Raw genomic sequence first — 23418 nt, 5'->3', positions numbered from 1 at the left:
GTCCACAGCAATGGACAGTCATGTGCTTATGGAGACTGTCAGGCCAGAAGCAGGGGGATGCAGCCCCCTGCATGGTAAGGGGATTACAGTAAATAAAACCATACCTCTACCAGGCACTGCCCCCACAGTATGCTGTCAAAATCAATCAATATGATGCCTTTACAATGTCTTGGTGTTAAATTATTCCTCAACAATATTGGTAAATCAGAGTGTATGAAGCATACGGGGCTTTAATACTAAATGATGTACGTAGTTTGATTCTTCCAAATTTCTGTACAATTTGAGTAAAAACAGGGTAAATAAAAAGCACATCAACAATTCTATATGCCATCCAATCCACTCTGAGCCCTATACATTCTTCTTAATGCACAGACGAGCATGGCAATGTGTTGTCACTTTCTATTACACAGCTGGCTGTACATGAAGAAATGCTGCAGTGACGACTTTGAGGGATGGTGCTGCGTTTTCTGACTAAATCACTGTCTGTCGTTCAGCAGCTATAGAGGTCCGTAGCATTGCAGCCGACAATGCGTTAAGAGGATTTTAAACAATGGTGCTGCCACTTGGTAAGCACTATACAGTTTTGGGAGTGGGAGGAGTAGAAGCTCTGTGGGGATCAACACAGATAGTGTTCCGGATGTGTTCGTTTCAGAAATGGGGGGACGCAAACAAAAAGTTCGGTGAGCAGAAACATCATTTATTTACATTTAAAAGGTCAGATGTAAGAATTGTGCATTACTTATTATCAGTCAAAGAGAGAAAATGCCAAGTATTTTATCTAGTGAGTTCAATTTAAAAATAGTTTATACTTATCAGGGGGCTTACACTTCTGAAGGGATGAACTGGAATTGCAAATCTTATGGTGTGAAACAGCACATATACTACTGTAGGCTATGTAGTGATCTGTTAGTGAGCTGAGGAGGACACGAGAGCCTGCAGAGGTCTTCAAAAGAAAGAAAGGGGTGGAGTTGTGTTCTGGTCTTAAACCACCAAATCCTTCGTCTCAGAAAGAAACATCGACTAAAGTCTGACTGACAGAAACAGGAAGGAGGGAGATTTTACAAGAGGACCGGTACACTCGCTGCATCCAACTCCACCTATAGCACCCTTTAAGCTCTTTGGTCCCTGCAACTCGGATCCCTGAATAATAGTCACCAGACTGTCTTCAAGCATGACATTCACGTGGACGGACCAAAGTTAATTCCGAATGTGTTGAAAAAGTGCATACGTTGTCATTTTGAAAGTAATTCATTTTTCAGTAAGTGAGAATAATAAATGATGTGTATCTTCAATTATGTATCAGAAAAAGGACCAGGGGAACATTTCGTCCATGTTTTTATTCACGTTTGCGAAACGGAATAGAAGGCCAATATATTTTCCAAAAACAGAAATGTGTGCAAGCATCACAAAATGTCAGCTGGAATAGGCCTCAGCCTGTGACCCTGAATATGATTAATAGTGTAGTAAATGCATATATGGGTTTTTGTAGGAGAACATATTCTAAGATCACATCATGTCTCCATCAAAGGAAAGGAAAGGTTGCTAATATTTATACAGATCCCAATAAAAAGCTAACGATATCATCAATCCCGGATAAATGCATTTCTATGTGTATTCAGTTAGCTCCTTCTTACCTCCAATTTATCCTGTCTGAGCCAATAGGCTGGACAAATTCCTTTGTAAAGTCTTTTATTTCTTTCTCCCTTTCCTAGTCAAACTAATAATATATCTACATCCAAAGGCTTAGGCGCCAAAATGAGGACCGTAATCTCTATACCTCAGTGCTCCAGGCAAGTCTAGGTTTCTGTGTATTTCCTCCCATCTTTAGAACGTCTGAAAATAGTTACATACATTTGCATTTATACTCTTATGACAATTTGATGACAATTTCATAACCCAGATTTGACTGTGGATTGATATTTAAAGTCAATTATGAGATGGAGAGCATAAAAATATTCCTCATGCATTTAAGGAATTCATTAGCATAAGCGGTCAGTTGACGGGCAACAAATAAAATCCAAAATGGCAGTTAAGAATATTCTGCTGTATAATTGGGTGAGCAGACATCACAGCTGAGTTTTCCAGAGCAGAGGAAATGAGTAATCGCACTACAAGATACATGACATAAAAAGACTGAAGGTAATTCAGTACAAAAAGTTATGCCTTGCTTCTTTTTCCACACAAAAATGAGTCAGGGAATACACACAAACCATCTGTGCCCATGTGAGCTCTTCCTGTTGTTTTCTTTGTGTTTTTGCTTTGTTGTTTGAAGGAAACCATAGGGAATCTGGATTGAATGAAAACGTGGTGATTTTTCTTTACTATAGCCTTTCCAACTGAAACGTTCTATGGTATTAGGAGGCATTTTGGGTCGTTCAAGCAAACAGTGTTGCGAGTAGCCAATTGTATGTATTGTATTTGTAATTAAAGTACGTATTACTGACAATGACAGCCCTCAGAAGTCATAATTTGGTAAATTTCATATATTTTCACAATTCTATACAAATGGCCAGTCCACACGTGTGGGCATTATTTATTTATTTATTTAGTTATTTATTACAAATTATTGATCCATCAAAAGCAATGGAAGTCAATTAATAGTTGAACAAACCGCTTTTGAGGCCTCCTGAAAAGTGACTATTTTGGAGTACGGATGTAACGATATCCAAATATCCCGATACGATATTATCATGATATGAAGGTTAGGATACAATAATTATCACAATATTGTGTGTGTGTGTGTGTGTGGGGGGGGGGGGGGGGGGGGGGTAATTTAAAAAAGATTACAATATTGTAAAAAACAGAGCTCATTCTAAAAAAAGCAAAGAAATTAGGTTCCCCTTCATCTGACAATTAGCCTAGATTTTAAACATATAAGGCCAAAACATCCCTAATTAAAATTAAATTACACTAATAAAATAGCCACTAGAGGGTGCTAGAACTGCACAAATGGAAATTAACCTGACTTTCTTAATAGATGTATTCCTTTTAAATATTGTGAACATGACGACAACGACGATATTATGGCAATACATGACTATTTTGGAGGTATAAGGTTTTGGACCAATGCCAGCAATATTTAAGATGTTTACATGTTCACACGAAAATGTTTTTTCCCCATTGAAGTTAAATGAAACATGGTTGTATAATTTGGATTTTATTCGATATCATAAACTACATGGCAAGCCGCTACTTCAGCCCCCTCACAGATATGAGATACTGCTGACTCGCGGGTAAGCCGGCCAATTATTGAATAATATATGGGACTGGAATGCAAAATGTTCATATCCTTTATAGGTCAGAGTGTGCTGAGCCAGGTCCGCTGGTACCGCTGGGCATCGTGGTTGGATATTAAAGGATGGCAATCTCGACACAAGTGTGCCTCAGAGCCAAGTCAGCCACTGCCCAACCCAATACGGCAGCAGCCAGCTTCAAAAACAAGCTGAGAGGGCATATAAAAGTGTCCACTTTGCTGTTTTTCCAAATGTCTTCTTCCCACTTCTAAAACTTTTGTTTTGTTTTGAATGCTGCTTGCTAATTGTCTTGATCATTCCAGTATTCTTTGAGTCAAAGAAAAAAGGTTTTCCAAGCCAGCTTGTGGGCATTCATGATGAAATAACAACAACAATATGCTGCTTCAAAACAACAACAGAACAATTAGAGACAGAAGCTTCACAACCTTCCACTTCATTCTCTGTTATCTTCATTATTCAGCTCCACTTGAATCAGCTATTAAAGGTAATTAAGCGATTCATCAAGTCAGTTTCAATTACTAGTGGCTTGACAGTTTCAGATTACAATCAGTGGGGGTGAGGCAGGAGACCAAGACAATGAAAGGCAGAGGCATCAAAAAGTGAAAAGAGGAATGAGAGAGAAAAAGTAGTAAGTGGCATCAACAGATTGGCTGCATGGATGCGAGGCCTCCTGGGTGTCAGATGTACAATCTGAGCACGATGGTCTGACTTGTCGGAGACTGTCCCCATGGAGCGACAAGCTTCATTGCTACCAACCACACACTCGCTTAGCTACATTATGTCACCAGATGGAGATCACCGCACTCATTACAACATTAGAACTACTCAAATACTGCAACCAATCGTAAAGAAGATGCTTGGGGATGTCGTCACGGGACTCCTATAACACACTGGAATATATCTGCCACCTGACGTGTAATAAAACTCACATGTAGGTCGCATCATAAAACGTGCTCTCAATAGTCCTTCAATTTATGATCATCTGCCTTTAAAGATCCGCAGTATTTTGCAGCGAAGGGGATGTGCACCATTTAGGCGGGTCAAATCACAGCTTCAATTTATGTTAGGTTGATTAACCTCGACTCTCCACTCGCACACTTTTTACTCATAGGTTAAGGCTAAATCATCTGGAAGAACTATTAAGCCTCTTCGTTGGCCATTAGAATCAAGGTTAGTGCTGCTTTGATAGCTATCATAATTCAGACAGTGTAGGTTGTAATTGCTGCACTAAATACAGCAAAATGGGCACAGCGTTCATCTGATGGGGTAGTCGATATCTAAAGGGATATTTTTTTTTTAATTCATTTTTATCCTGAAATATCAAATTATATTATTAGGTTGTGCACATAATTATCTTCTAGAGAAGGAACATTATGAGATTAGCTAACTTTAAAGGGAAGGTGTGTATTATTTAGTGCCAGCTAGTGGTGAATTAATAGGCAAGGCAAGGCAAGGCAAGGCAAGGCAAGGCAAGTTTATTTGTATAGCACATTTCATACACAAGGCAACTCAATGTGCTTTACACGAGGAAAGACAACACATAAGCATCAAGAAACAGTAGTTAAAATTCAGAGGAAAAAAAATAAATGAAAATAGGTTACAAACTAACAATCTTAAAACATTATTCAACAAACTTTAAAAAATTTAACATAAGGAAGTTTAAAATGCTAATGATAAAAATAAAAAATAAAAATAGAAATAAAAATAAAAATAAAAATAATAATTAAAAAAACACTTAATTAAAGCTGTTTAAAAGTCCCTAATCAAAGGTATAAGAAAAAAGCAAAGTTTTTAACCTGGATTTAAAAGCATTTACACTCGGGGCTGACTTCACTTCTGTTGGCAGCCTATTCCATCTGTGTGCAGCATAATAGCTAAATGCAGCCTCACCATGTTTACTTCGAACTCTGGGTTCCACTAGTTGGCCCAAGTCTGTAGATCTCAGAGCCCTGCTGGGCTTGTACTCAATCAGCATTTCTTGGATATATTCAGGACCCAAACCATTTAGCGATTTATAGACGAGTAGCAGAACTTTAAAATCGATTCTACAGCTGACAGGGAGCCAGTGTAAATCCTTAAGTACTGGAGTAATATGTTCTGATCTTTTTGTTTTGGTCAGAACTCGAGCTGCAGCGTTCTGAATGAGCTGCAATTGTCTCATGTTCTTTTGAGAGAGTCCAGTCAGAAGACCGTTACAGTAATCTAGTCTGCTGGAGATAAAAGCATGGATAAGCTTCTCTTGGTCTGCTTGAAGCATGCAGTCCTTCAGTCTGGATATGTTTTTCATCTGGTAAAAGGCTGTTTTAGTGATGAATTTAATATGATTGCTGAAGGTCAGATCTGAGTCTATTAGTACCCCAAGATTTCGAACTTGGTCTTTAGTTTCTAAAGACAGTGACTCAAGCTGTTTTTTAACAGCAATCCTCTTTTCTTTATTGCCGAAAACAATGAGCTCCGTTTTGTTTTCGTTCAGCTGAAGGAAATTTTGGTTCATCCAGTTGTTAACTTGCTCTAGAGAATGACACAATGCGTTAATAGAACTGCTGTCATTTGGGGACATAGATAAATACAGTTGTGTGTCATCTGCATAACTATGATAGTCAACATCGGTGTTCTGAAGCATTTGACCCAAAGGTAACATATACAGACTGAACAACAGGGGTCCAAGGACTGACCCTTGAGGGACCCCACATATCATGGCCTTTCGATCAGATTCAAAATTTCCAATGGTCACAAAGTAACTCCTTTCCTCCAAATAGGACCTGAACCATTTAAGGACTGTTCCATTTAACCCCACCCAAGTTTCCAGCCTGTCTAACAGAATATTATGATCAATCGTGTCAAATGCTGCACTGAGGTCCAACAAGACGAGCACTGATACCTTCCCTGCATCAGTGCTCAATCTTATATCGTTCAGTACTTTAATCAGAGCTGTTTCTGTACTGTGATGAGGTCGGAAACCTGACTGGAATTTATCCAAAAGTCCGTTTAAGCTAAAAAAATTGCTGAGTTGATTAAAAACCACTTTTTCAACTATTTTAGTTACGAAGGGAAGGTTTGCGATTGGTCTATAATTTGCTAGCAGGGAGACATCCAGTGTTCTCTTTTTTAGAATGGTTTTGACGGCGGCTACTTTCAGACATTTAGGAAGTTCACCTGATTGAAGTGAGCAATTAATTATTTGTTGTAAATCGATCTGAACAGATTTCACAATGGTTTTGAAAAAGCCAGATGGTATTGTGTCAAGACAGTTCGTGGAAGGTTTCAATTGCTGAACCAAGTCTACTACAGTATTTTGATCCACTGAGTCAAATTCTGTCATGGTAATTAAATTATTCCTAGGTGATTTTAAGTGCAGCATCGTTTTGTTATTTTGCTGGTTTATAACAATGTTTGACCTGATGGCTTGTACTTTTTCACTAAAGTAGCAGGCAAATTCATTGCATTTATCTGTTGAGAGGAGTTCTGGCGCTGTTTGATTTGGGGGATTTATAAGTTTGTCAACCACGCCAAATAGAGTGCGTGTATTGTTGAGGTTCCTACTAATAATTTCAGAAAAGTGTTGTTGTCTAGCTATTACTAACTCTTGGTTAAAATGACAAAGACATTGTCTGTACAGGTCAAAATGAACTTGGAGTTTAGTTTTTCTCCACTTTCGCTCTGCTTTTCTGCATTTAGATTTCAAAGTCATTATGTTGGTAGTACACCTCCAAGGTGTTTTAGTTCGGGACGAAATGGTCTTAGTTTTAATAGGAGCAACAGCATCCAAAACATTTGAGATTTTTGAGGTGAATTCATCCAGAAGTTCATCAACGGTCTCTGCATTTACAGTTGGTGATGCAGCCATTAATTCCATAAACATGTTGCTTGTATTCTCATTTATGTACCTTTTTTTAATCGAGACAGTAGTTGTTTGAACTTCTGGGATTGTTTGTAATTCAAAAAACACACAGGAATGATCTGAAATAGCCAGATCTTTCACCTCAACAGATAAAATGTCAACACCTTTAGAGATGACGAGATCAAGAATGTGACCTTGATTGTGTGTTGGACCTTTTACATGTTGTGAGAGACCAAAAGTATCAAGTATATTACAAAATTCTTTGGTATTTTTATCCAAGTTGTTGTCAACATGAATGTTAAAGTCTCCAGTTAAGACCAGATAATCATAGTCGGTACAAATTACTGACAGCATTTCTTCAAATTCCTCCATGAATCTGCCTTTTTGTTTTGGAGGTCTATAAATTATGACAATGACGATGTTTGGTTCACCTTTTACCAAAAGACTAAGATATTCAAATGAATTAAAGCTTCCCAATGAAATTTCTTTACACTGAAATAGAGATTTAAAAATGGCAGCAAGTCCACCACCTTTTTTGCCATTACGACATTTGTTCATGAAACGAAAATTTGTTGGTGTTGCCTCATTGAGAACCGTGTTGCAGGAACCTTCTGTTAGCCATGTTTCACTGAGGAGAAATAAGTCAAGATCATATGTCATAATAATGTCATGAATCAACAATGATTTGTTAACTAGTGATCTTGTATTTAGTAGCGCTAGTCTCACAGTGGCAATCGGAGACACTGGTTTAGTCAGAGGTTCACAAGCTATACTGACTAGGTTTGTAGCTTCTGACTTATTTCTTCTCATTTCTTTTGCCAACTTTCTACTTCTTGTAATCACAGGAATGCTACAAGCTTCCTTGGGTCCTGACTTATTCTGGGAACACACGTTTTTTATATTGTATATGTAGTCTGGACCCAAAACATATCAGACCGAGCTATAGTTGAGATTCTCCATAGCCAAAGATGGAGGTCGGCGGGTGGTGAGCTGTATGCTGAGGCTTGGTGGAGTCAGACGATTAGTGGATAGCTGAATGTGGCGTCTTGGGGGGAGCATGGGCGAACCGTCATCAGCAGGCAGCTGCCTGGAGAGACTTTTATTTAGCTGTATGGACAGATTGACCAGATTGCTCAACCTGTCGGTGAGACTCGCTGGCGAGTCAGTCATCGGGTCATTCGGGGGCGGTGCACAGCGCGGGGGTGCATCCGGCAGTGAATCCGGTAGTGGCGCTGTCTGGCAGGTGTCGCTTGGGGGCGATGAACAGCGCAAGGGTGCATCTGGTAGTGAAACTGGTGGTGGTGGTCGTGGTGGTGTTTGGCAGGTGTCGTTCGGGAGCAGGGGAGCTGGATGTTCGGTGTTTGGAGTGTGGGCAGATGAGGACAAATCAATCTGTTCTGAAGGGCAGGGAGTGCAAGATAGTGAGCCAGCCTCACCAGATCCTCTTCTTATCGGTTGTTGTGTTTCATGTCCTTTGTTTTGGGAACATAGCGTCCAGTGACGCACGCTATGGAAGATGTTGGCTGTCAGTAATCTGACTCCCTGCTTATTGAGATAAATCCCATTGCGTTGGAAAAGATGGCGACGTTCACAAAACATAGAAAAATTGTCAATAAAGTTCACTGAGTAAGAAGCACAGATGCTTTTCAGCCATCTCGAGAGTGACATAATCCGACTGAAACGCTCATCACCTGGTCGGACAGTAGGCAGAGGACCACTCAGAAAAACCTCTGCGTTTAGGCATATTATCTTGTGTAGAAGGGTAATAAAGTCTTGCTTCAGTATCTCCGACTGTTTTTTCAACACATCGAATGCTCCTGTGTGAATCACAATCGATCTCACAGTCGGGTAGTCAGTAGCAATCTTGTCGACTTTTTCAGAAATGTCCAGCACCATGTCATTAGCAAAACACAGAACTTTTGTGTTTTTTCTGCTGCACAGACGTTTAACACCAAACAAGGCTTTGTCGCCTATTATCAGTGTTTGTGTTTCAGTAGCTGAACGGATTTGCTGAGGAGGTCCGGTTTCATACCTTTGACTGGTGCTGTGATCCCCCGAGGCTTGCTGGCTCGGCGACAGCACGGCAAACCTGTTTCTCAGTTCGATATCAGTATTTTGTCTTCGTCGGCCAAGAGACGGCTTCCTTTTTCTTGCTGGTACCAACGTCCAAGACTGATTTCTTGGGGTTGAGGTAGCCTTTTGCATAGGCCGACGTGTTTCCTCAGGCATTAGTTGGCGGTCAGGTCCAGCTGTTGGGCGACGACTCCTCAGTTTTGGCTTTGCTCCCAGCACATTCCACAGAGGGTCGGTGGATGGAGCTAGCTGTTTGTTAGCATGCTCATTGTCACGCCGCCACCTGCGTGACAGGCCTTTATTGTCATAGTCATGTTTCCTGTTTTATTTTGAATTTCTGATTCCCTTCGCACCCCAGGTCACTTGCCCTTCCTGCAGTTCACTAATTACCGGTCCCCGCCCATGATCATGTCCACCTGCCACCAATCAACCAAGACAATAAAAGCCACCTGCATTCTCCCCTCCGTTGCCGAAGTGTCACACACATATCTCAGTGCATGGAAGCGTCCCCACAGTCCTGGAGTCCTTGTTCCTTGTTCCTGTTGCCTTGTTGTTTTGCCTTGCTTTTGTGCTTTGTCTTGTTTTTGTGCCTTTTCCTCCAGTGGAGCGCCTTTTGTTACCCCTTTTGCCTTGTGCCTGTTTTTTCCTCCCTAGTGGAGCGCCTTTTGTTCTCCACCTTTTTGATTCCCCCTTTCTCCTCTCAGCTTGAGAGGAGACACTGGTTGGCTGGAAATAAACCTGCTGCCTTGGTGGCTTACCTTATCCTGCGTCTGGGTCCTACCTCTTCACGTCGTGACAGTACACTTCGGCCAGCATGGACCCAGCGGGAGTGTCCAACTTGGAGACCTGGCAGAGGCTTGAAGACATCGCCCGAGTCATTGCAGAGATAAAAGAGTTGATGGCTTTGGACAGTGGCGACTGGGGTGAAGGGTCGGACTGGCCTCAGAACCCCGAACCTCGTCTGCTGCAGCCTCTCGCCCCTGAACCTCGTCTGCTGGAGCCTCTCGCTCCTGAACCTCGTCTGCTGGAGCCTCTCGCTCCTGAACCTCGTCTGCTGGAGCCTCTCGCCCCTGAACCTCGTCTGTTGCAGCTTCTCGCTCCTGAACCTTGTCTGCTGCAGCCTCTCGCCCCTGAACCTCGTCTGCTGCAGCCCCTCGCCCCTGAACCTCGTTTGCTACAGCCTCTCGCTCCGGAACCTTGTCTACTGCCGCCGCAGCCCCTGGCCGCTTCGCCTGTGCCGCTGCCGCCGCAGCCCCTGGCCGCTTCGCCTGTGCCGCTGCCGCCGCAGCCCCTGGCCGCTTCGCCTGTGCCGCTGCCGCCGCAGCCCCTGGCCGCTTCGCCTGTGCCGCTGCCGCCGCAGCCCCTGGCCGCTTCGCCTGTGCCGCTGCCGCCGCAGCCCCTGGCCGCTTCGCCTGTGCCGCTGCCGCCGCAGCCCCTGGCCGCTTCGCCTGTGCCGCTGCCGCCGCAGCCCCTGGCCGCTTCGCCTGTGCCGCTGCCGCCGCAGCCCCTGGCCGCTTCGCCTGTGCCGCTGCCGCCGCAGCCCCTGGCCGCTTCGCCTGTGCCGCTGCCGCCGCAGCCCCTGGCCGCTTCGCCTGGGCCGCTGCCGCCGCAGCCCCTGGCCGCTTCGCCTGTGCCGCTGCCGCCGCAGCCCCTGGCCGCTTCGCCTGTGCCGCTGCCGCCGCAGCCCCTGGCCGCTTCGCCTGTGCCGCTGCCGCCGCAGCCCCTGGCCGCTTCGCCTGTGCCGCTGCCGCCGCAGGCCCTGGCCGCTTCGCCTGGGCCGCTGCCGCCGCAGTCCCTGGCCGCTTCGCCTGGGCCGCTGCCGCCGCAGTCCCTGGCCGCTTCGCCTGGGCCGCTGCCGCCGCAGTCCCTGGCCGCTTTGCCTGGGCCGCTACTTACTGTTCCTCGTCAGGCGGCGCATGGATTGCGGTCGCCACCTCCTGTTCCTCGTCAGGCGGCGCATGGATTGCGGTCGCCACCTCCTGTTCCTCGTCAGGCGGCGCATGGATTGCGGCCGCCACCTCCGGTTCCTCGATCGGCGGCGCCCAGCCAGCGGCCGCCTCCTCTTGCACCAGTTCCGGCAGCGCCCGGCCAGCGGCCGCCATCACCTGCACCAGTTCCGGCGGCGCCCGGCCAGCGGCCGCCTCCTGCTCCTCATCTGGCGGCGAACACCCCGCCGCCACCTCTGCTCCTTGTCGGGCGTCGAGGACGCCCTCCTGACTGGCCCCGCTGGGACTCTCTTGTCGGGCGTCGATGACGCCCTCCTGAACTGCTTTTTGTCTGTACGGATGGGTGGGCCGTGTTCCCACCTCCGTGCCCCCTTCCGCCCGCCCTTGTTTTTGGACTCTTTGGGTCGGATGGCCGTCAGGAGCCGGCCATTGAGGGGGGGGTACTGTCACGCCGCCACCTGCGTGACAGGCCTTTATTGTCATAGTCATGTTTCCTGTTTTATTTTGAATTTCTGATTCCCTTCGCACCCCAGGTCACTTGCCCTTCCTGCAGTTCACTAATTACCGGTCCCCGCCCATGATCATGTCCACCTGCCACCAATCAACCAAGACAATAAAAGCCACCTGCATTCTCCCCTCCGTTGCCGAAGTGTCACACACATATCTCAGTGCATGGAAGCGTCCCCACAGTCCTGGAGTCCTTGTTCCTTGTTCCTGTTGCCTTGTTGTTTTGCCTTGCTTTTGTGCTTTGTCTTGTTTTTGTGCCTTTTCCTCCAGTGGAGCGCCTTTTGTTACCCCTTTTGCCTTGTGCCTGTTTTTTCCTCCCTAGTGGAGCGCCTTTTGTTCTCCACCTTTTTGATTCCCCCTTTCTCCTCTCAGCTTGAGAGGAGACACTGGTTGGCTGGAAATAAACCTGCTGCCTTGGTGGCTTACCTTATCCTGCGTCTGGGTCCTACCTCTTCACGTCGTGACACTCATGACCACCGTTTGGAGACATTGGCAGTGTGGTGTCATTCCACGATTTTCCATTCACCTCCACAAACATTTCAAGGCGGTGCATTCTTGTCTCCAGCACTGCCATCTTCTGAAGATAGAAGTCAACCATTTTGAAACACTACGGTGCCTCAGAGAGACCACTTTTCGTAAACCCACCACCAATTACTATTGTAAAATGATTTATTTTTACATTGATTAATGTATTTGTGTGGACATGTTTTTCGTATTTGGGGAACTATTGCGATTGTGTTGTACTGGCGGAAGGATACTTGCGGGGATGAGGTGAATGATGAGGCAGATTGAGTGAGTTATGTTGTAGTCAAATGGAAGCGAGGGCTACTGAATAACGGGTGCTATTCAAGCTATTCCCTGTCCATGAGCTATTCTTTCTCCACGATCTCCGCTTGGAACTATAACCTTCATTACCTCACGAAAATGGAGTGTTAAACTGGTGGCAGCCATTTGTAGACTTTCAGCAGCTGGTGAGGTTGAACTTTTGCTCCGATCAAGAAGCTAATGCTAAGCTAACGCCAACCAATGTAAACTGAGTGGCCGATACTTTCTCCACTACGAAGAGAGGACAATGGGTCGCTGTTTTTGTTTTGTTTCGACGGATGAGGACCACACAATCAGCTAACAGAGGTGGACACTTTACAGGCTGAATTTTCAGTACGAACATGAAGCTATGGCAAATCATTTTTGGAACTTTCTACATGCTGTATGTCACTGGCAAACAAAAGGTAGTGCGTTTGTGTGTGTTTGCTTTTTGTGTCTTAATGTTCCATTCATGGTCAAATTATTCTGCAAGCATTAACACTACTCATTTGTCATTAAAACGAATAAAGAATTTTATTGTTTTTAACAAACTGATTCTGATTATTATTACGCTGGTTAACTTGCTTGAATTTAGTATTTCCTATACAGTTAATACAAGTTCATCATGATGAGAAACTGACCATGGAGCAGATTTTTTGCAAATATTGGTCTCAAGGGGAAATTCTACTTTGGAATTTGGTCAAATTAAAGGTTGAACAGCATCAAAATTTGATGACTAAACTATCAAGATGTTGCCAGTAATTCATCAGTGTGTACATACGTGTATGAGTTCAAATGATCATTTTCTGACAGCTACAATAAAAAAAATGTGTGAATGAGTTAAATAATATGAACAGAGGCACTCTATGTAAATGACTTCTACCAGCGTTGGCTGTATTAACATCAAAGATAATTTTGATTCAGTGACATTAGCATCGTTTTTTTCTTGTTTACACAAAGGATTTACATAGTGTAAAGAAATGAAAATATATGGTAATTGATAAGCATTTGAAGGCGAAGTGGGGGATCGTCACTTCTCTGAGCAAACCCAACTGGCTTTGATGGATTATTTTATTTATTATATAATTTGCTGGTTGCAAAATTCATTACACCTTCATAATATCCCTGAATTAATACAATACTGTCTGAAAATTGGCCATGACAATGATAGCTAAAAAATTTTTGTATTTTGTTGTCAGGCGAGTGAATAAAGACATAATCAGAATATATTTGCTTTACTTAGTGGGAAAGTTGGTAATATAGTTGTTCACCCTTTTGAAGATTTTCATACATTTAAGTCTCATAAGACTGCCAATGTTGAGATCCGAAGTACATTGATAAACATTTTCATGGCACCCATATTCTGCACGCTAAAAATCTACAATGATTCATATGAATGTGATGACACTAGGTATAATTTAGGGTAGAAGATTGTTGCCCATTTGAAAAATTTATTTACCATTACCAGTGATTACAATTTAATTTTGCAGCGGTACAAACAAAACTACACTGAACCAACCTCAGAGCCATCTAATATTAAATAACTATTACCTTAACAAAAAAATTGCAAGCACGGCTGTTATACACCACTAAAACTACAACAAATATCTGACAGTGTATTATATAATGAGTATTGTAAAGCTTTTGAAGGCAAAACTTTTTATACTGATCATGAATTATATAAATTACATTATGTGGATGTTCTTAATAAACTGTCTCATCAGTGAATGCCCATTACTAGACAAAATGTGTCATTTCGAGTCCATATTAATTTACAAAATGAAGAAAATTATTAAAACTTCTGACTTCAAGTCACAGGTGTTGTTATACAAGCTCCAATTACCTCACTGTTTGTTTAAAATGTATCGCATTAAGTCCCCAAGCACATAAACGGTTTTGTTTGCACTTTCTGCAAAGGAAGATCTCTATTAAGAGTAAGTCTAGCGGACTGTTGTTGTTTATGGACTTTTTCCAGCTGCACTGATGCAACTTAAGTGCTTCAGTGAAACAAATATTGCTTCAGGTTTTGCAAGTGTAGGTTTAATTCTGTTCAAACATTGCTTTAAAAAAAAGACATGGCATGGGATTCACCATTAGTATTTTGCACATTTGGCTAAAACAATATTCAGTACATCAAACACTTGCTTAGGAATTATAATTATCCAGATAAGTGCTCAATATTTTTGCATGGTTATATAAAGCAACTTCAAAGACAAGATAATGGAAGTACATTAAATTACAACTGTGTATGTTCTCTATGAAAAGTTGAAGATTGCGCACGATATTGTGTTCAATGAAGGCTGCTACAGTACGTTATTGTGATTTGGAAGTCGAGGGCCCAGATTCTGAAGGAGCTGAGAGGCACACAATCCAAGTTGTTTGAATTCAAGTGGAAATTTTCCATAGTCGGTGAGTTTGGGCGCCATATGAGCCGCAGTGTGACTGTGTCAATGCAGCTGTTTAACTGTACATTTCAGAGCACTTTATGTTCCCTTCGGCTAGTTTATGGGAGATGTTGGTTTCATGCATCAGCAGGAGTTGGCAGCTGCACACACTGCCTGAACCACCAAAAGCTGATTCAATAACCATGATATTACTGCGCTTGATTGGCCAGAAAACTCAACAGAGTTGATCCGCATTGAGAATCTATGGCAGGGGTGGGCAATTAATTTTCCAAAGGGACCATGTGAGACACTGAAATGGTTGTTGAGGGTCACACCAATAAGCTAACCTCAATTCTGTTCCATACTGTCTTCATGTATTTATATAAATATTAAAGTTTATTATTTCCATTATCTGCTACCTGTGTAGATCTGGTATTATTATATGTTGTTATAATTTACACATGTTACAGCCACCTACATAAGAATGTTAAACAAAATTGTAAGCATTTTTCTACATTTTTAATGTCTGCTGATTATGTGCACAAATCACTAACTCATATGAAGGCCACCATGCAGCAAGTAAGACAAAACAGACAAAATAGAATACAATGAAGTATATTACATCTGGAGCCTCAAAACCTGATATAAGGTCGCAGTTTTCCCATTGCAGCTCATCAGTCGACGTGACAATTGTTTTCTGTGATGGCCCACTTCATTCGCTTTCGACCGCATCGCATGGTGTCGCTAAGTGTGTAGCAGGGTTTAATTGCAACTCAAATTAATTGCAAAGGCAAACTGCCCTCTTACTTCCACTGTGCACAAAATAACAATGTTGCAACATGAGAAGCAATTTAGAAGGCCAACATTTTCTGCATTCATTCTCATGCAGTATTCAATTCTTTTTTAGATGCTTTGATTGATGTAAGTTTCAATTATGAATTTTAAAGGAGCTATAAAATATTGAAATAATTGACTGTTTATATAGTGAATGGATGCAATCTAATGTATAAGCTTCACTTTTTGAATTTGTCTACAAAAAAAATCTATGATATTCTGATTTACTGAGATGACTTGTAAGTGGTTGAGCAACTGATAAATGCCAAAGATGCCGTGTTCTAGAATAACATTGAGTTGTTCTTTGTATTAGAGTATCTTCACTGAGCAGTTATCAAACCAGTTATCCATGAAATTTGCCTTGCAACTGTATTCTAACCTTCACAAAAGGTCCGAGGCCAGTAGATACCTGATAGAAAAGAATAAAATAACTTGTCTCAAAAACTGCTCATCCAAATGGAGAAGCCCAATAATGTGTTCTTGTTGCTTACCAGCAATACACTTACATAATTATTAGGCAAACTGTTGTTGAGTGTAGAATATACACATAGAGAAAGAAATGTCTTCCTTTGTTAGATATTGTGGTGTTTTTTGAGATTTGATGATTTATTTATTTATTTATTTATGGTTGTTTTTGAGTTGTGATATAAACTAGGAGTTATGCGTGCTAAATGGTGGCAGGAAATGTTTCAACAAGCAGCAGCTAGTGGAAAAAAAATAAAAAATAAATAGGCCCTGCTTCTTCATGCTTTTTTATTGCCTTCAGTAGTTGAAGTTTAAACATAAAACAAAGAGAACTAGAGCTGCTAGCATCTCTGAAGGGTCCTCGTAGCCCGGGGTATTTTGGGGTACGTGCACGTTGGGGAACGAGCACAAAATGGCATAATAAACATTTTCATGTTTTGTTTTTTTTGGTTTGTTTTGTTTTTGTCTGGCCTGATGCAAAATTCCTTGAGTTTTCATGAATTTTTAACCCACCAAAATCAGCATAAATTCACTCTATGTTTTAATAAACTCAAATACTGTATCTTAAAAATATTACAAAAAAAAAATATATATATATATATATATATATATATATATATATATATATATATATATATATATTTAGAGATAGACCGATAATCGGCCGGGCCGATAATCGGGGCCGATATTTGACATATTGGTACATATCGGTATCGGTCTGTTTTATTAATCTGACGGCCGATATGAGCGATCCATTTAAAACTCCGTCTTTTCGCTTCGAATGCAGCCCCGAGAGCGTCTCTGTCTGTTATGGAGTCCAACTCCAGCAACGTAACGCCCATAGCAGCATTTGATTGGTTAGCCGTGCAAGAGCCAGAACCAATCAGTAGTGTATGCCGTGTATCACAGTAGCCGGTCACACACGCACCCACGGACACAACGCGAGACACATGCTTCGAAGGTAAGTTAAAAGAGAAGAGACTCCGCCGAACTTTTCACCATGATAAGCGAAACACATTGAATTATGTTGTGTATTAAATGCACTTTATGAATGGAGCTGCATTGCCTTGCATTAAATCCCCGCTAGCTAACAGTGGTGTGTTCAGCTTAGCATGTAGGCTAACACCCAGTAGCTAATTCGCTACTCGGGGAGGGAATCACACACATGTTCACTTAATTAAGTAAATAATGTTTGTTAGAAAGGTTCCAAATATTAACAGTTGTCATTATTATATTGTCTAGTTCCATGTTAAGAGTAGAGTAATGTCATTATATTTACCTCTCGTGACGCACACATTGCATTCTGGGTCACGTCCACTACTTGTTGCATAGCGGTTATTATGCAGTCAGATGCCACAGTGACACTAAATAGCGTTTAGTTACTTTATATTGTGTTTATTTGTCGCACTGGTTTGCCATTGTGTGCCTTAAGCTTCGACGTCGATTTGATTGACAGCTCGTTGTGTACCTCGTTAAAGTCCGCTCCGTAACAAATTAAGTGTCTCAAACACACGGCTGCAATTAATGTTCAGTGATGTAATTTTGTTACGTGCATCATACTTTGAATAATGAGCTCATGTTTGGTGTGTTGTATAACTTTCTCGTGTGTTAGTAACTATTCATTGTGGACAGCTAAGATAGTGCTTGTTAATGTGAATTAGCAATGTTGCAGCCTAGTTATTATTTAGACAAGTAAATCTGTGCCATTAAGTGATACAGTACAGTACAGTAGTGAGAGAATAGTGTGCCCATATACACACACGTGTCTATAAGTGTAAAACACATTAAACAGCAGAAAGTGGCAGCGGTCCACCGCAACAATGTCTGTTTAACCAAGTTATTCTTACTATTATTATAACCAAGTTATTTTACTCTACCTTTTTCTGCGTTGATTGGGGCATCCTAAGTGGCAGTAAACTACATGATGAAGTGTCTTTTGACAGTTCTCTTGTAGAGAGGAGTAGCATGATATTGCTGTTCTCGATTTAAGATCCTCAGCTTATCAAAACTGTCTATATGGTAACAATAACAATAATCATAATAAGGTCTACAAGAACTGTATGGTGTTCAGGGATGAATAGTTTTTCTCATGGATTTTTTTTTTTTTTTTTTTTTTTTTGCTGTAGTAATAAGTAATGCCACAGCTGATGCACATTTTGAATGACAGGGTTCCTCCTATTACTTCAAAATATAAAAATATAACATTTATAGAATAAAACTACAAGTATCCCAAATGCTATAAAAGGTAATGTCACATTGGCCCCCACATTTAACTCCCCCCGTCACCAACGTCTTATTGCAGATAGAAGGATGTAAAATGAAAAGTGCAGTGTGAGAATCCATTGTAAAGAAGGGTTAGGGTTTGCATTATTCCAAAATTTGGTGCCAACATTTTAACTTTTACTGCAAATGAATATCGGCTTCAAATATCGGTTATCTGCCTCCTTGACTACCGATAATCGGAATCGGTATCGGCCCTGAAAAAAGCATATCGGTCTATCTCTAATATATATATACACACACATATATATATATATACACACACATATATATATATATATATATATATATACACACACATATATATATATATATATATATATATATATATATATATATATATATATATATATATATATATATATATATATATATATATATATTTTAGACAGGAATGGATTAAAGATACAGTATTTCCATTCATTCCAGGGGGCAAAGATGATTTGCAATACAAGTGTTCTGAATTCCAAGTCTGGCCACAGAATGGGCTAAATTAAAAAGGTGAAGGCACCACTATAGCTATTTTGCAAGTCAAGTGTTTGGCATACATACCCAGATTGGAGGAGGCCCTTCCCTCTGCGGCTCTGTCTTTCAAACCTTCAGCTATGGACAGCTGCTGTTCATGATATTGCTTTGCCCTCTCCAAGTCTTGCATGCAGCGAGCGGCATGCCCCAGGCCCGCGTACGCTCTCATCTCGATGGATTTCTCTTCCAGCTCCTGGGCGAGCTCCAGTACGTGAGTGTGGTAAGACATGGCCTTGTCAAAGTTTCGGTGGTAGTGGTAGGCGCTGCCCAGGTTACTGTAGGCCCGAGCTTCCTCCCGCTTGTTTTCAAGAGCCTTGGCGATGCCCAAGTGCTGCTCGTGGCATTGGACGGCGTTGTCAAAGTCTCCCATGGCGATGTAGACGGCACCCATGTTTCCCAGCTCTCGTGCCTCAGAGAGCTGATCCTTAGACTGCTTAGCCAGCAGGACACACTGCTTGTGGCTGGCCAGTGCATTTGGGTAGTCCCCTATGGCTGTGTAGACATGGCCCAAGCTGCTCAGGGCCATGGAAGCAGCCTAAAGACAAAGACAGAAAGAGAGTAAGGTTTTATATATAAAAACATGTTAAACTACATCCATATTTAATTAATTTCATTTTTTTTCAATTAAAATTTTTTATTTCATTCTTTAAAAACAAAATGAAAGGGGACAGAAAGAAATGAAACTGCCTCTAATCAACACGCACAAAAAAGAAATGATCAAAACAAAATAAGTGACGGTAAGCGGTCAAGATGCTTTCAATGTATCCATCCATCCATTTTCTTGACCGCTTATTCCTCACAAGGGTCGCGGGTGGTGCTGGTGCCTATCTCAGCTGGCTCTGGGCAGTAGGCAAGGGGACACCCTGGATTGGTTGCCAGCCAATCGCAGGGCACACAGAGACGAACAACCATCCACGCACACAAGCACACCTAGGGACAATCCTGAGTGCCCAATCAACCTGCCATGCATGTCTTTGGAATGTGGGAGGAGACCGGAGTACCCGGAGAAGACCCACGCGGGCACGGGGAGAACATGCAAACTCCACCCAGGAATGGCCGAAGCCTGGACTCGAACCGGAGTCCTCAGAACTGGGAGGCGGACGTGCTAACCACTCACCCACCGCTTTCAAGGTATCAATTAAACAAATTGATTCAACATCATGACCTTGTGTTATGCATATTTTTTTTTCCCAGTAATTTTAAGGCGGCTAAACTCCATCACTTCATTAAATTTGAAAGTTTTTAGTTGTTTAGATGTTGGATGAGTGTGATCTCTGCATCCACATCCGAAAATGACATGAATAGAATGTTTCTGTAAAAGAAAGATGGGTTCGGTGTAGGGGTGTGAATTGCCGAGTACCTGACGATTCGATTCGTATCACGATTCACAGGTCACGATTCGATTCGATACCGATTAATCCCGATACGAATTTATGAGTCGATTGTTGCGATTTTTTTCATTCAAATTTAGAAAATACTAATCAGTAAGTTTGTAGAGTGTAAGATTTATATGAAAATGTATTATTTATTTATCTGAAATTTCAGTCTTATAGAGGTTGTAATCTGTTTCATGTTTGAACAGCATTAAAATAAAATATTAAGGCTTAATGTTCCGTTCATATAACATTCTTCCATGCTCAAGTTGTGAATCCAAAAAAAAAAAAACAAAAAAAAAAAAAACAAAAAAAAAAAAAATTCGATTCTGCCGATTATTGAATCGATTCGAGAATCGCGCGATGTAGTATCGCGATATATCGCCGAATCGATTTTTTTTTTTTTTAACACCCCTAGTTCGGTGTAGGTTTTGCAGGCACACCCCCATATTTCAATGCAATAGGGCAGGTATGGAACAATCAATGAATTATATAACAATAACAAAGCATTCTTGTTCAATTATTTTTTAACCTTGTGTAACATGGCTACAGTTTGAGATACCTTAGATTTGACATATTCCATATGCGTTTTCCATGTTAAATGTTCATCAATAATAATACCTATAGAAACTTTATTTCATTAATCCTTTCTATTTCTTTACCTTGCACAGTCAGTGTTGCTTCAACTTCTTTATTTCTACAAATGAAAATCATAAATCCACTCATATTTACACTGTCTGTTGGCGTTGAACCACTACATAATATTCTTAAACTCTTTCTCTATTACTTGTAATACATTATATATATTTCCCGGCATAAAATAAAGTGTTGTTAACTGCAAACAAAATGCATTTAAACAAAAATAGTTGTAATATCATCCACATAAAGGAGACAACGTACTGGCCCCAGAATTGATCCCTGGGGCACCCCACAAGTTATGTAACTGTTTTGATTTTCTACTATTGAATTCAACATATTGTTTTCTATTTTTAAGTAACTTAACAATGAGTAATTGTAGTGAAAATTTCCCACTACACCTGCAAATATACAGTAAATCCATAAAAAAAAGCCTTCATAAATCCACTGAGAAAAGCTTACTGCTCAGACACCAACTGACCAGGAAAACCTCATTTGATTGTGAGGTTGCAAAGCAAGGAAGGGGGTAAAGTGTGATGCATATCAGCACAGCAGTAGGTTTGTTTCAAAGGCGCCTGTTTGCCAACTGCAATCATACTTCACGGTGTGCCACCAGAAACGGAACAAAGAAAGTGCTAATCAGGCGGGTGAGTCGAGGTGTTTCAGCTTCACGGTAGACCTGTGCAGCGGGGAGGCAAATGGCTGACTGTCTTGCTGCTGGCAGGAATACTGAGGCTATAAACAGAGATAAAATATTTCTGTGTGTCCCCCCCTACATTTCATGCCACTTCCACGAGCACCATCCAACAGTCAAAAGAGCAAAGAGCACTGCAATAAGAACAAATTGCACTGCGAAAAGCTAGAAAATGGCAACAAAAAAAGGCCAAACCTGTCCTCACAAATACAGGAATTTGCATGCAGATAAGTACGTAAACATCCACCTTTTTATTTGTATTTTTGCTTTTCTTTTTATAGGTCATAGAGTCAAATATGTTTTTTTTTACCCGTGTGTCTGATTTGTTTCAAGCAATGCGAACAACACAATTCAGAATCTGATTATTATTATTTTTTTTAATCCAACCCAGGCTTCTATCATATGTGGATATAAATTGGATGCACATCTGATGTGTTTGCACCCGGACGACACTCTTCTTTATTGTTACCTTTTTGGCTGCTGCTTTAACGGCGTAGAAGAAGAAAACTTACCAGAAGAAGCTCGAAGGAAACAAACGAATGTCGTGTTTTGGTTCCCCGACTTAAGTTAAACACATAATGGAAGGTCAAATAAAGGCTCGTTTTCCATTTTTCAATTTCTAATTTTAAACAAGCACATTCACGTTCAATGGAGAAAGCAACACTGCCTCCTAGTGGACAGAGGAGGAACCGGCCTTTAGACCCTTAAATATCTGATGGCCTGTGTGTGTTAATGTCTTGAAACAGTGTGACGTTTGTTGCCAAAATAAATTCACGTGTCTACCGATACAGAAATGCACATTTGACAACTCACAAGCACATAAGAAGTTGCACTTGTTTTTGTAAGTTGAAAAGTACATAAAAATGATTGGAGAAAAAACCTTGCCCTGCAGTGTAAACGTAGTCAAAAAGAGTTACATACACTGCATATTTGAATACAAGACATGCTTCATTTTAAAAAACATCACAAGTACTAATGCTAAAGTCAAACGTAAAATCCCATTGAAATGCTAATTAAAATAGCATCCACTTCTGGAAGTGATATTCCTTTCAGTAATGAATATTTACACACAAACTGTATGAACACCTACAGACAGCTAATGTAACGATACTTAAAGGCACATACTCTTTCTAATGTGTGAAAAACAGGTTCAATCGCTCAGTTGCAACTTCATTTTTCTTGTACCCTTCTTATCTTAATGTAACATCCATGCATGTGTGGCACCACACTGCCCCTCATGGGCCAAAGTGTGCACAACAGGAGCGTCCGGTATTTATTTGACTTACTGGGCATTTACTTTGGCTATTATTTACTGGCTCCAACTCACCTGTGACCAGAATGAGGACAGCCAGTAGAGACGCAAGCACTTTATGTGGATGGTAGCTGTTTCGTAAGGATCCAGACTATCGTTGGGATAAAGGAGAGCTTTGTTTGCCTCTCTAATTCATGTAAAATTAATTGGTTATCATTAACATGTTATAGTAGTTTTGATATTTTATTGAGTTTTGATCAGTGTGACTTTAACTGCAATCAAGTGGAATATTCAGTCCATATTATGATTTGTTTTTATGACTTTTCTAGAAATTACTGTCGTCAGGCTAACATATTTTTGCAGTTAAGCATAATAAACTGTTGGTTTGACATGCGCTTAACATCCTGCAATTGAACAGAAGTGAAGTTTTTCAACGCCATTAGATTTCTTTCACATAAAAAAAAAGGATCCATTCGTTAACATGAATATCTCCAAGGCACATAACCAGAGCTCATGAGATGTTTATACAGAGGGTAAACAGCTGCGACGG

General features: G+C 41.3%; 1 protein-coding gene across 3 annotated transcripts in view; it reads right to left on the bottom strand.

Annotated features, from left to right (window-relative positions):
- The window catches only part of LOC144018846 (tetratricopeptide repeat protein 28-like), a 245474-nt gene that overhangs the window by 47775 nt on the left and 174281 nt on the right, over nucleotides 1–23418 (bottom strand). For all 3 annotated transcript variants that reach the window (XM_077521444.1, XM_077521446.1, XM_077521447.1), the window contains one exon: nucleotides 18941–19448. In XM_077521444.1, the coding sequence (XP_077377570.1) occupies nucleotides 18941–19448 (508 nt within the window). The remainder of the gene's footprint in view (nucleotides 1–18940; nucleotides 19449–23418) is intronic.

Source organism: Festucalex cinctus, chromosome 5 (assembly GCF_051991245.1).
Source record: "Festucalex cinctus isolate MCC-2025b chromosome 5, RoL_Fcin_1.0, whole genome shotgun sequence".
NCBI lineage: Eukaryota > Metazoa > Chordata > Actinopteri > Syngnathiformes > Syngnathidae > Festucalex > Festucalex cinctus.
This window is presented reverse-complemented; position numbering and strand designations above follow the sequence as displayed.